The sequence below is a fragment of the Osmerus mordax genome, chromosome 26 (assembly GCF_038355195.1).
Source record: "Osmerus mordax isolate fOsmMor3 chromosome 26, fOsmMor3.pri, whole genome shotgun sequence".
Lineage (NCBI taxonomy): Eukaryota > Metazoa > Chordata > Actinopteri > Osmeriformes > Osmeridae > Osmerus > Osmerus mordax.
Window position 1 is genome coordinate 996,490 of NC_090075.1, and position 12,004 is coordinate 1,008,493.

General features: G+C 47.0%; 2 protein-coding genes across 2 annotated transcripts in view; one reads left to right on the top strand and one right to left on the bottom strand.

The window, feature by feature from the left end:
• On the top strand, positions 1 to 7,843 carry atp1b1a (ATPase Na+/K+ transporting subunit beta 1a). The gene is made up of 6 exons (XM_067229588.1): positions 1 to 230; positions 2,910 to 3,038; positions 5,516 to 5,671; positions 5,889 to 6,073; positions 6,203 to 6,286; positions 6,412 to 7,843. Exons 1-6 carry the CDS (start codon positions 137 to 139, stop codon positions 6,667 to 6,669), a joined length of 906 nt encoding a protein of 301 aa, XP_067085689.1. The 5' UTR covers positions 1 to 136; the 3' UTR covers positions 6,670 to 7,843.
• nme7 (NME/NM23 family member 7) overlaps positions 7,817 to 12,004 on the bottom strand; it is a 22,246-nt gene continuing 18,058 nt past the window's right edge. The window contains exons 11-12 of the mRNA XM_067229587.1: positions 8,814 to 8,921; positions 7,817 to 7,939 (exon numbers count right to left, since the gene is read on the bottom strand). Of these exons, the coding sequence (XP_067085688.1) occupies positions 7,907 to 7,939; positions 8,814 to 8,921 (141 nt within the window). The 3' untranslated portion in view covers positions 7,817 to 7,906. The remainder of the gene's footprint in view (positions 7,940 to 8,813; positions 8,922 to 12,004) is intronic.

A 12,004-nucleotide genomic window follows, 5' to 3' on the forward strand; every position in this document is an offset into this window, starting at 1 on the left:
GATAAATTGTGAGTGGTACAATAGTGAGTGCCGGGTACAAAACTGTCCTTTTTACAATTTCTGTAGAGGGACCGTAATCGGTGTACCTAGGACCATACAAGTAAATTAATTGAAAAGGGAAATTGAAAGGAAGAATATGTCGGCAAATAAAGATGGAGACGGTGGATGGAGAAGCTTTGTGTGGAATTCAGAGAAAAGGGAATTTCTTGGACGCACTGGGATCAGTTGGTGTAAGTAGGCAGCCCCTTTTAAAATATTTTTTATCGACGAGTTGCCAGATAATGTGACAGGGTTGGAATACGATGTCCTTTGTAGCTTATTTTTGGACTTCGATCGCGTAAAAGCGCATGGATGACCCGTCCATTTCCTCATTGAAAAACACGAGCACCTGTTTGAGCCGACTTGTAGCTGCTGCGTCGTGACTTTCCTTTTTCAATGGAAAATGGATCCACACAGAAAAGATTCAAATGAAATTAGCCCACTAAATACATTTCCAACTAAACAGTCTAATGTTAAAGTTGATGTGGATCAGTTAGTTATAGCATATTAGACACGTTATAAAACTCACGTATTTGATATTGCTGTATTATTGTCTACTTTCCTTTGCTGTTTGCTAATAGTAGTAGTAGGCTAATAACGTTCTTTTAGTCAAGTATTGACGTTAATCAGGTCATTCGCTCAAAGGGAGAGCAGTCAGTGTGGGCGTCATTTCAAGAGGTCATTTTGAAGGACAAAATTGGCATTCCATGGTGACGTCCAACAGTTTGAATATATAATAACACGAGATATTGCTCATCTTTATTTTTGTCACCGGTTGCACTGGAGCGCTGAAGGCACAGACACGGATCAGCCAAGACGAGCCTGTAGGCTAGCTTTCAATGAGTCTACCCGTTTACAGTGGAGGAACAACCGTGTCCAATCAATCTTAAATAATCACATACTTGAGGCTTCACAGTAGCCTAGGTCGATCCTTTATTTACACAGGGAATAAAAAACACGCCGTTCCCAAGGTTAGTCAAGGTAGTCTTCCTGTTTTCACATTAGTTTTGAAGCCGGGAGCTCCGGCAATCTAATGTAAATGAAGCTAACAATGAGTATTGATTTATCCATGAGCGGTAGGCTACTCTAGTTGTCACAACGAGACTTTTTCCTTACACCAACGTTACATTGTTACCGTCATGCGAACAGTTTATTTAGTTGTATCTTGAAACCAATCTTTTTATCCGAACCCATTCGAGTTAATAGGAAGAGGAAGATCCGCTCATGGCTCACATGTTAAGTCATATTGCCGCCCCTTCCCGTTGTGTTAAAACTTGTGTTGCACAAGCCATTGCCAGATTTAATCATTTGAATTCAGGTATTTTACGTTATTCAGACAAACAAAATATACGCCCATTAGATTCAAAGTACGAGAAATCCTCGATTGGACCACTTGTGGCATGAAAACGTGCAATAATGGTCGTCAAACAGGGAACGCGATCTCAAGTTCTCCGAGTGAGAAGAAGGATTGTGTTCCCCTGAATGTTCAACTCAGACATTCATTCAGCGATAACGATTCAAACAATTGTGTTTCGACGACACCTTTTTTTTCTGCTGTCGGTGGGCTAAATCACGACTAAGTCGTGTTCGGAAAGTCAAGGTGCGCGCCACTACGAGACTGTGTCGTATGACATGCCCAGCCCGTAGACAGAAGAGACCGCTCTCGTGCTACGTCTTCAGGGGTGCCACAACATGTCTGTGTTCTCATCACGACACACGACCGACTGGTGTGATGTGGGGGAGGGGCTAGGAGATGCGGTGAGAGGTTGTCAAAAGCAGGCCTTGTGTGAGAGAACAAATTTAACAATCAGGTTGGGATGAAAATGTATATTTGGAGACCAATTTATTTTAACAGTGTTAGACGACCTTTACAGAGACCCCAAGTGTCATGCCACTTAATTTATTCAGATATCTTACTACGGTTTTTGTCTCAAATGTGATTTTGGTTAAGGATCAGAATAGCCAAATGCACCTCACACACACAATTATTTAATCACTATGTCGAGGGTAAACATGATGTTTTTCATGAAACATCAGACTGTGCCGTTCATGATAGGCTAAAGCAGAACGGAAACACAGGATGGAAGGCCATCCTCTGTAGTAAGCATGTTGTTACCAACATGTGCTCTTGCTTGTCAAACCTGTTGCTGGGGAGGGGAGGGGGAGGGGGTGAAACGCTGGGCTCACACACACAGTGACTCATCCAGTCAGACTGGAGAGACGACCCTGTCTGTCAGCGCATCCAGACGGGGTGTGCGTTTACTAGAGTTCAGAGGCGACAGGGTTTGGTAAGCATTCAGTAACCTTGGAGTCGGTGTTCTTCACAGAAAGCACCGTCTAATAATACCCAGCAGGGCTTCTCAGACGCGGCCTTCAGACCTGCGTTCCCAGTGGATCGCGGGTGCAAAGGTTAACGAGTCTTCTAGCGCAAGCTTACAACTGCAGAGGGTTTAGACGTGTCGTAGTAAAAACGGATGAATGATGAACATTTGGTGTCAGATGTTTTGATGTTGCTGCGTACATTGTCCCCTGCTGTCTGAATCTTCAGAACCAAGCTTACGGAATCTGAAATTTTCGGTACACAGAGTAAATAAATGACTTTTCTGCCAGTAAGCAACTGATCTGATGAGTCATTTCTATAGTGGGACAGAATCTAAGACATTGGTTTCAAGGTTTCATTCTGTTATCTCAGTAACCACCCAGACAACAGGACGGTAGGACTGTACACCACATCAACACAAGACAAAAAAACATCAAAACTAAAGGGTGGAATCCAAGCAGTCGCAGGAAGCGATTAGCACGAAAAACTCACGCGTGAACTCACTGTCGACACGTTCTGTAACGAGTGGTCTTGTTCCTCTGTTCCACAGTAAAGATACTCTTGTTCTACGTGATCTTCTATGGATGCCTGGCAGGGATCTTCATTGGGACCATCCAGGCCCTCCTCCTGACCCTGAGCAATTACAAACCCACCTACCAGGACCGCGTGGCCCCTCCAGGTAAGACCACCCCCCCCCCCCACCCCCCCGGGCCAGTCAGAACCGCCTCATCACCGCCAGGAATGATGCTAAGCCAATGCTGTGATACGGTGCGCAGGTCATTTGTTCTGTGTTAGTTGGTGTGTACGAGTGCAGACCCCAGCAAGCCAGCAGAACAGACTACACCAGAGTCCAGCCTAAACCAGGCGTCTTGACCTTGAACATGCAGCTAGTGTGCTAGCAGCTAGCCATAACGACTCCGGTGCTTTCATGTTCTTGTCACCAGGAGAGCCGTTGGTGTGTGTGTGTGTGTCGAATGGTTCCTGCTCAAGCTGGCGTCTGAGCGGCTTGTTAAAGTGTGTGTGTGACCTCAGAGAGGTGCAGCCATTTTGTCCTTCAGTGTTCCTGTCTGCCTGAGGGTGTTTTTCCGTGTCCGGGGGAAACACACTCACAGGAACGATGCCTGTCTCTCCTCACGACAGCTTTCCTCCTGGGAGCTTTCACAGCTAACACGCATGCAATATAACATACAAAAACACCAATGCATATAAAAATCTCAATAATTTGCTTTTCATAGAATGTGCTAGGTAACCTCCCTAAGCTTGTTTTTTCTTTCGGGAAGATTTTTTTCTTCTTCTTCTGTAATCTTCTGAAAGCAGACGTAAAGAAACAAAACAGTGCAACCTTTTGTGTTCGCTCGCACGGCTTCCATAATCTCAGAGAGAGTTTGGAAGAAGCGTTGCTCCTTTGGTGCCAAGGCATCCCTGCCCGGCCCAGCCTCCCTGCCCTGTGCCCAGCCTCCCTGCCCGGCCCAGCCTCCCTGCACTGTGCCCAGCCTCCCTGCACTGTGCCCAGCCTCCCTGCCCTGTGCCCAGCCTCCCTGCCCGGCCCAGCCTCCCTTACTGTGCCCAGCCTCCCTTACTGTGCCCAGCCTCCCTGCACTGTGCCCAGCCTCCCTGCACTGTGCCACTGTTTGCATAGCACACACTGTCGCCTTGGCGGTATTTTTAGCAGTCATTGTAAATGACTGGCCTCACACACAAGGAGCAGTTTGCCTGCCGGTTTTCCTGCCGGCCATATCCCCTCGCTAAGAGGTGGACTATCACAGAGAGGGCCCGGTAAAGCAACAACATAAGTAGGTGTGGAGTGTGGTGGGCTTGAAGTGAGTTTCCATTGGTGCCTTGATAAAAGAATGACAAGGACAGCTTGGTTTAAGAACCCTGATCCCGCCTCTCATTCTGGGGCTAAAAGTTTCCATTGAGAGAGAGGGAAAGGGAGAGAGAGGGAGGGAGAGAAAAGAAGAGAGAGAGAGAGGGAAAGGGAGAGAGAGAGGGAGGGAGAGAAAAGAAGAGAGAGAGGGGGAAAGGGAGAGAGAGAGGGAGGGAGAGAAAAGAAGAGAGAGAGAGGGGGAAAGGGAGAGAGAGAGGGAGGGAGAGAAAAGAAGAGAGAGAGAGGGGGAAAGGGAGAGAGAGAGGGAGGGAGAGAAAAGAAGAGAGAGAGGGGGAAAGGGAGAGAGGGAGGGAGGGAGAGAAAAGAAGAGAGAGAGGGGGAAAGGGAGAGAGGGAGGGAGGGAGGCACGTGAGTCAGAGTGGGGGTAGGGGCACCAGCACACTTTCACAAGCCCTGACTTTGAGCGCAAAGTGAATCAAACTGAAAAATGCTCCTGTTCTTGAGGGTTTTCCATCCAAGATTCTGAAATTCAAAATGTGGTTGTCAGAAGGTGTAGAATGATTCTGTGCTGAATAAAAGAGGGCTGTTTTTGGGTAAAAAAAAAAAAACCCATAAAAAAACACGAAGAAGTTACAGGATTTCACACAATGTGATGTTCCCTCTCTCTCTCTTCCTCGTTCGTCACTCTGCTTAGGCCACGCCCTCCCATGGCCTTGAACAGACGATCTGTGGAAAATTACTGAGAGGGAGTTTTCAAAGCTCATGTTTGAAACCCTCAAAACGCTAGTTAGCTAGTTAGGGTTTTAATGGAGTGGATAACCGAGGTGTTATGCATGTATTTGAATCATCATCAACAAGGAGAATCTTGTGAATTAGTGATTACATAGAAAGTCTTTTATATATATCTGCTGGCTGTATTTACTTATTTTGTGCAGATTTCCTTTGAATTTGGGGTCAATCTGTTTAGAAAACTGTCTGATGCTTATTCAAACCTCGTCCTTGCTTGTTTAACGGGGTTGAGAATTTTCGTGATTTTCACTAATCCGGCCAAACATGGTTAGCATGCTGGCATAGCCTTTGTCCGGATAAATCCAGAATGAAAACTGCAACACAAGCCATAGCAAATATTTATTATAAATTTGAATATTCCTCAAATTGTTGAACCTGTTAATTTCTTACTGGAAATTAGTATATTCCTTGTTTCAACATGTTCATCTATTAATGGAAATGAGAAGACTCACAAATTATAGAACATGTCCATTATTACTGGAGGAGGGTTGTGTGAGGGACTGAGACAGGGTTGTGAACGAGCACTCTCTCCCTCACAGGTCTGACACACACCCCGCGCTCGGAAAAATCCGAAATATCCTTCAACATAAACGACGCGTCGACTTATAAGAAGTACGTGGACAGCATGACGGCGTTCCTGGAGAAGTACGATGACGAAAGTCAGACCAACGAGATGAACTTTGAAGACTGCGGAGGTCAGTACCAAGTGGCTGAGAGTTTGTGTCCATGTTGGGGACGTGTCGATCATAGCTGAACCCTGCTACACATAACCCCCCAAGCCTCGCCCACTAAACTTCAGAATGAAACCCGTCGTGTCCTTGTTCTGGAGGAGCCGTTTTCAAACACAAGGCTGCATGTTAAACTGTCTGTCCAGGTGTGTGTTTAACCCCTCCCCTCTCCTGCTGTGTGCAGAGGTGCCAGCCACGTACAGGGATCGTGGGGAGCTGGAGAGCGGAGACGGGGTCAGGAAGGCCTGCAGGTTCAAGAGGACCTGGCTGAAGGGATGCTCTGGGATGGAAGACACAACCTTCGGCTTCCAAAGCGGGAAGCCGTGTCTGATCGTCAAGCTCAACAGGATCGTCAACTTCAGACCAAAGGTGAGTCTGCAGAAATACAATGTAAATACTCAGCCATGACTGAGCTCTCCGAGGACTGTGTTTGTGCAGGTTATCACCAAAACAGGTCGCCCTGTGACGTCAATAACAGCATTTCATGACTTCTTTCAGCCTCCGACCAACAGTAGCACCTTGCCACTACCGGTCCAGATCAAACTCCATCCCAACTTGATCCCCATCTACTGCACTAACAAGGTAGGGGTCACAACGGGGTCATCCCCTAGCTCTGCCCCAGGGTAGGATGCTTTCTCGAGTGTGACAGTCAGAGACCAGGCCTTCCTTGGCATAGTTCCTAACCCTGACGCCTCCCTGTGTTTCAGAGGGATGAGGACGAAGGGAAGATCGGAGAGATCCAGTACATCGGGATGGGAGGTGGATTCCCCCTGCAGTACTACCCCTACTACGGCAAGCTGCTGCACCCAAACTACCTCCAGCCCCTCCTGGCCATCCAGTTTACCAACATCACCCTCAACAAGGAGCTGCGTATTGAGTGCAAAGCTTTCGGAGGGAACATTGACTACAGCGAGAAGGATCGCTACCAGGGACGTTTTGACGTTAAACTCACCATCACTTCATGACCTCAGCTACCGTCATAGCTCTACACTCTGACCCATTTCAAAACAACTAATTTAGAGAAATAAAGAGTTCAAATGAAAAAACGTTTAAAAAAAATCAAAAAGAAAAGAAAAACATGACTAGTCTTGGAACAAACTTTCATAATCTACGGGACCTTCACTTAATCTGTGTGCTTTACACTAGCTTTTCTGCATTTGTCTAGAGTTAGAATGTACATTACAGGAAGAGTAGCAATAGCTAAATATTTATTCTACTGTAAATGAAAATATTCCTTGAGCCATGGGACGTGTTCATCTATTACTGTAAATTGCAATTCCACTACTGATACGTAGCCAGCAGTGTTCCTGTCCCTGTGTTATTCTGCCTGGTGTGGTTTCTAGATATTGTTTGGAGTGTCCAGTGCAGTGCTCACATACACCGGTCCTTTCCAAGCCAAGATGTTAATTCTGTTGTCTTCTGTCTGTCTGCTTTAGTGGTCCAAGGTGTGTGTGCATGTGTGTGTGTGTACTAGTTTGTGTCTGTGTGCGAGGTGTGTGTTCACGTTTGGATGTGTTCCTGTATTCCTACTAACTGAAAACACTGGCCCCGTATGCCCAGGACGCTGGCTCCTGTATGAGAACATGCCTACACTCCATAGAATCCCTCTCCTATTTCTGTTATGTCTTCTAAGTTGATTGTAGGAGAAACTCTCTTTCTTTTAGATTGAGCTTAGATGTGGGGACAGGAGTTAGATGACGTTTCTGTTTTATGGCTTCTACTTCCTCGTGTTCTGTAGTGTCGAGCTGTGAGGCAACAGTGGCAACTCAGTGCTTTTAAGAAAACAAAACAAACAAAGAAAAAAAAAAACTATTTTTTTGCTGGAAACATCACATGACGTGGTGTAACTTTCTATTGAATGTTTTAGCCATTTTCATGGTGGAAGAATTTTATATTTATGCAGTTGTACAATTATTTTTTTTTGCAGGAAAAAGTGTCTGTATGAACCAAATACCAAAGTCTCTGGTCAAAGGTTGGAATATCAGAATCGATGCAGTTCCCCGTGTAATAGGACGTTTTGTTGGTGTAAAAGTGCTTAAATTCAATGTTAAACATCAGAACACTTGCCAGGAGATCATCTGCTCTTGTCATTTTATTTAATCTGGGTAAGACCGAAAAACAAATAAATGGAAAAATGAGCCAGTGTTTAAGTCTCTTCTTTGAATACATAACCGAACTACGTGACAGGCAGGAATCGTAGCTTCAGTCATCCATGATCTTGAAAAAATACTGCACCTGCAAACGAACAAACATAAAGAAGATTCATTTAGCACTTCCTGACAGGCAGATGATGGATAGAACGTGTAACCTATATAGGTTACACGTTGATAAGTCACCTCGCCTGTCACATGGCGATCCTTTACACACCACAATGTGTTCTGACTATCAAACAGACTGCCAGAGGCAAGGTTATGGTTGATGAGAGAGAGAGAAATAGAATGAGACACAGAGAGAGAGAGAATGAAAGAGAGACAAAGAGAGACAGAGTCCCCTGCTCGCAGGACCTAAAGTTCCACTAAGAACCTGGCTTGGGAATGTGGAAGCTCAGCCAGTCACAGGCTAATGATTAACAAGGGCCTGTTTGTCTGCTGGACTCTGCAGATCAGGAGCTTTCCTGCACTGTGACGTCACACGACCAGGCCCACTCTCTTCCAAACAATGCTTTTGTTTCAAAGAGTCCTGCCATTCTTCTCCTGCCTCCAGACCTCGGTGGGATCTGAGCGAGCGCTGGCCCACTGACCAGTCATGGGACTGGGTCTGTGCCAGGCTGGGATCCAGGTGTGCTGGAGAACCAGGCAGCCATCAGCCAGAACCACAGCCCCTGGGAGAGGGTATAGCTCAGAGGGTAAAGCTCAGTGGTAGAGGGTATAGATCAGTGGTACTGCTGGGTATAGATCAGTGTTCATGTTTGTTCAATTCAACACGTTCATGACAAACCAGTTACATGAACAGTTACACTAGATCTACAGAAGTCTGTATCTCTCAATACACACTGTGTATGTTGTTATCTTGACCGCTGCAAACCAGCGGCCAGGCGGACGCATAGCAGGCCATGTGCAGCTGCATCTGCGGTCTAGCTGCTGTGAGGAGCAAGCTCCGTGTCACCTACCTCCAACACCCCATCCTCAGGGAGGTCGGTACAGTGGACGGCGTTCTGGACCTTGTTTTTGCCGAAGAGAGCTCTCAGTGTGGTCGGCCGCAGGTGCCTCGCGATCTCCTGTTGAAGGGACAAGAACGGGAATCAGGAAAGTCAGTTTGACGTGGTACAGTGTGATGCATGTTCGTTCGCATGTACAAAGGGGTCTATTGTGACGGGGTTTCCTCCGTAGCAACAGGTGGGAATAGTAAAGTCAAGCGAGCGCTGCTGACGTCACAGGGACGAGATGAGCGCTGTGTTTCCGTTGATGAGGCGGGAGTGCTGGGTTTCTAGAGGAGAGCGGCGCAGGGCTGAGAGCGGCGCAGGGCTGAGAGCGGAGCAGGGCTGAGAGCGGCGCAGGGCTGAGAGCGGCGCAGGGCTGAGAGCGGCGCAGGGCTGGGGGCAACACATGCCTTTCAGACTCCAACACACTGCTCTCCATTCCACACATGTCATCATGCGGAGGATATCACAACACAACACACAAGTACGCCAGCAGCAAGACAAGGAGTATGAGAGAGAGAGCGCATGAGAGGGAGAGCATGAGAGAGAGAGCAGGAGGGAGAGCATGAGAGAGAGAGAGCAGGAGGGAGAGAGAGAGCAAGAGAGAGAGAGAGAGAGAGAGAGAGAGCAAGAGAGAGAGCAAGAGAGAGAGAGAGAGCAAGAGAGAGAGAGCATGAGAGGGAGAGCATGAGAGAGAGAGCATGAGAGAGAGAGCAAGAGAGAGAGAGCATGAGAGGGAGAGCATTAGAGAGAGAGCAAGAGAGAGAGAGCATGAGAGGGAGAGCAATAGAGAGAGAGAGAGAGAGAGAGAGAGAGAGAGAGAGAGAGAGAGAGAGCGAGCAGGAGAGAGAGACAGATTTGTACCCTATCTATCAGTCTGTTACAAAAGGTATTGGGACATTTTCTTCTTCATCAACCTTAAGCAGAATTTAAATACAGAGCTGTTGTGTCCAGATGTTTCCGAGGATGACTGCAGGGCCAGTAGCAGCCATGTCACGTGTTGGTTTAATTCAACCTTCTGCTCAGAAACAGACTCTAGAAGGGGATTTTTGACATGCCCCATGGACACAGTCCTCATGCTGTCCTGCACTCATCTCTGCTGAGGGGGAAGTGTGACACCACCCCCACACCAGGGAGGGGCACATGCACATAGGGAACAGAGAGGAAGGAAGGATGAAAGAACGAGAGGGAAAGAGAGAAAGGAGAGAAAAAAAACTGAGGAAAGAGAGAGAAAAAAAGGAGAGATAGAGAAAGAGAGGTGTGAAAGAGAGATAGAGAGAAAGGAAAAAAAAAAGAGAGAAAGTACCATTAGCGGAGAAGAGAGGGATAGAAGGTGAAAGGGTAAAACAGGGAGAGGTGCGAGAACAGCAAACATAATGAAGTGGTTATCCGGTGGGAACATGTTTAGGCATACATACTCACAGTCCCCATTACCCATAATGCCCTGTGTTCGTCACGCCAGCCTTCACCCAGGTGTAGCTGGCAGGACAGAGCGACCACACAGCACCCTGAGACCCTGCTTCTCTTACAGTTAAACACTGTTATTGGTTGAGTAACAGCCACTTATGCCAGTCTTTACAATTGTTCTCACCGGTACCAAACAATAAGCAAGGGAGAGTTTCCACTCTCGCTTTCTCCCCCTCAAATCTTCAGAGGCTGTTTGTTTGTTAACAGAAAGCTATGAAGGAAAGTTCTTGGTAGGTTTTGTGGTGCCCTCATTTCACCAAAGTCACAAAAGTTCAGAGCTACGTTTGTGTCTGAGGAGAAAGCCGCCGTTACAGAAGTCTGTGGGGGAAACGGCATTCTTCCTGCTTTACGACGGGCCCAAACTGGAACGAGGAACTGGGCGTTCAAGGTCATAAACTGCCTCCCACAGTCACTCATTTCTAAACTCGATCAAAACAACAACCCAAAACAACCCAAATCCCATGAAAACATCCACGCCACACAAACAAAGTATGTTTCTGCTGGGGAAAAAACGCTAAAACAATGACAATAATCCGCTATCAATTTCGGAAATTCCTCGGCGACAAAATCCTTTGACTTAATCTGTCTTGCTAATGTAATCAAAGCTAACCTTCAACGAGCCTGTTTCCAGGGCAGGATGGTACCTGAGCCCAAGGCTGTGTCTAATGAAGGTAAACATTCAGAGTGTGTAACCAGCTCGTCTGTACAGTACACCGACCTTGACAAGGCGCGTTGTTGTGTCGTAGGCTACCGCGCGATGCAACCACAGCGAGAGAGAGGAAAATTAAAGGGGAGATTTGCCCGGTGTTGAAAGAATTCCCGGCCAGAGCCGGCTCTCGGTAATTGCATTAGTTACCCACAAGTGAGCTGCGGTGCAAGAGCTTAATTTTATTTTAATGAGCCCCGCGGCGCGCTCGCTCTTCTGTTCACATTTAGAACGATGACGATGTTGTTGGGGTTCAAGGTTGCCTCAAGAGTGGCTCCATTTAGCCACAAACAGGCCCTGTTTGCTGGTGAAATTTAACTATGATAACCATAGTACTACTAGTACTACTGATAATAATAACAACATTTGTCTATCGAGCTCTGTTAATCAAGAGCTTTGCTTGCAGGAGTTTGAGGTACCCTGGCCTGACTGGAGCCATCAGAGTGACAGATCCTGAGGTAACAGGCTCACCAAGCAGGGATCAGAGCCCAGGGCAGGGCTGCACTCCTGAGAGCCTAGTGCCATGGCAACCCCACCCCTCCCCTCCCCATCTCTCCCCTCCCAAGGACACACAGAGAGAGAGGCACTGGAAATAGAACATTGATAGATGATTATAAATACACATTAGCTGTTACTTGGCATTATAATGGTTTTATGATCGATGATGATTAAGTTCTGATGTATCGTCCCTCACTGTGAACTGCTCTGTTTATTGAACATTGTTTAGCCTGAGCATTCATACCAAAGAAGCTAATTGAATTGAGAGAGAGAGATAGAGAGACAGACATACATAGAGATATATAGACAGAGAGAGAGACAGGGAGAGAGAGATATAGAGACAGAGGGCAGGCAGCCTATGGTCATGGAGTGTAACAGTAGGACTGTTGTTCAGCTATCAGGATGCATCATGAGACTGGGAGACAAGGCAGGCCCCGTGACACAGCCCGGCCCTGGGTGAGTCCCCTGGCTGAGAAGGGGGACAGCAGGG

Bases quoted from the DNA above. Each gene is read 5' to 3' on its own strand.
- atp1b1a (XM_067229588.1), top strand. From the start codon at position 137: ATGTCGGCAAATAAAGATGGAGACGGTGGATGGAGAAGCTTTGTGTGG. The intron at 6,074-6,202 runs GTGAGTCTGCAG...GACTTCTTTCAG, and splicing joins TCGTCAACTTCAGACCAAAG to CCTCCGACCAACAGTAGCAC. The intron at 6,287-6,411 runs GTAGGGGTCACA...CCTGTGTTTCAG, and splicing joins CCATCTACTGCACTAACAAG to AGGGATGAGGACGAAGGGAA.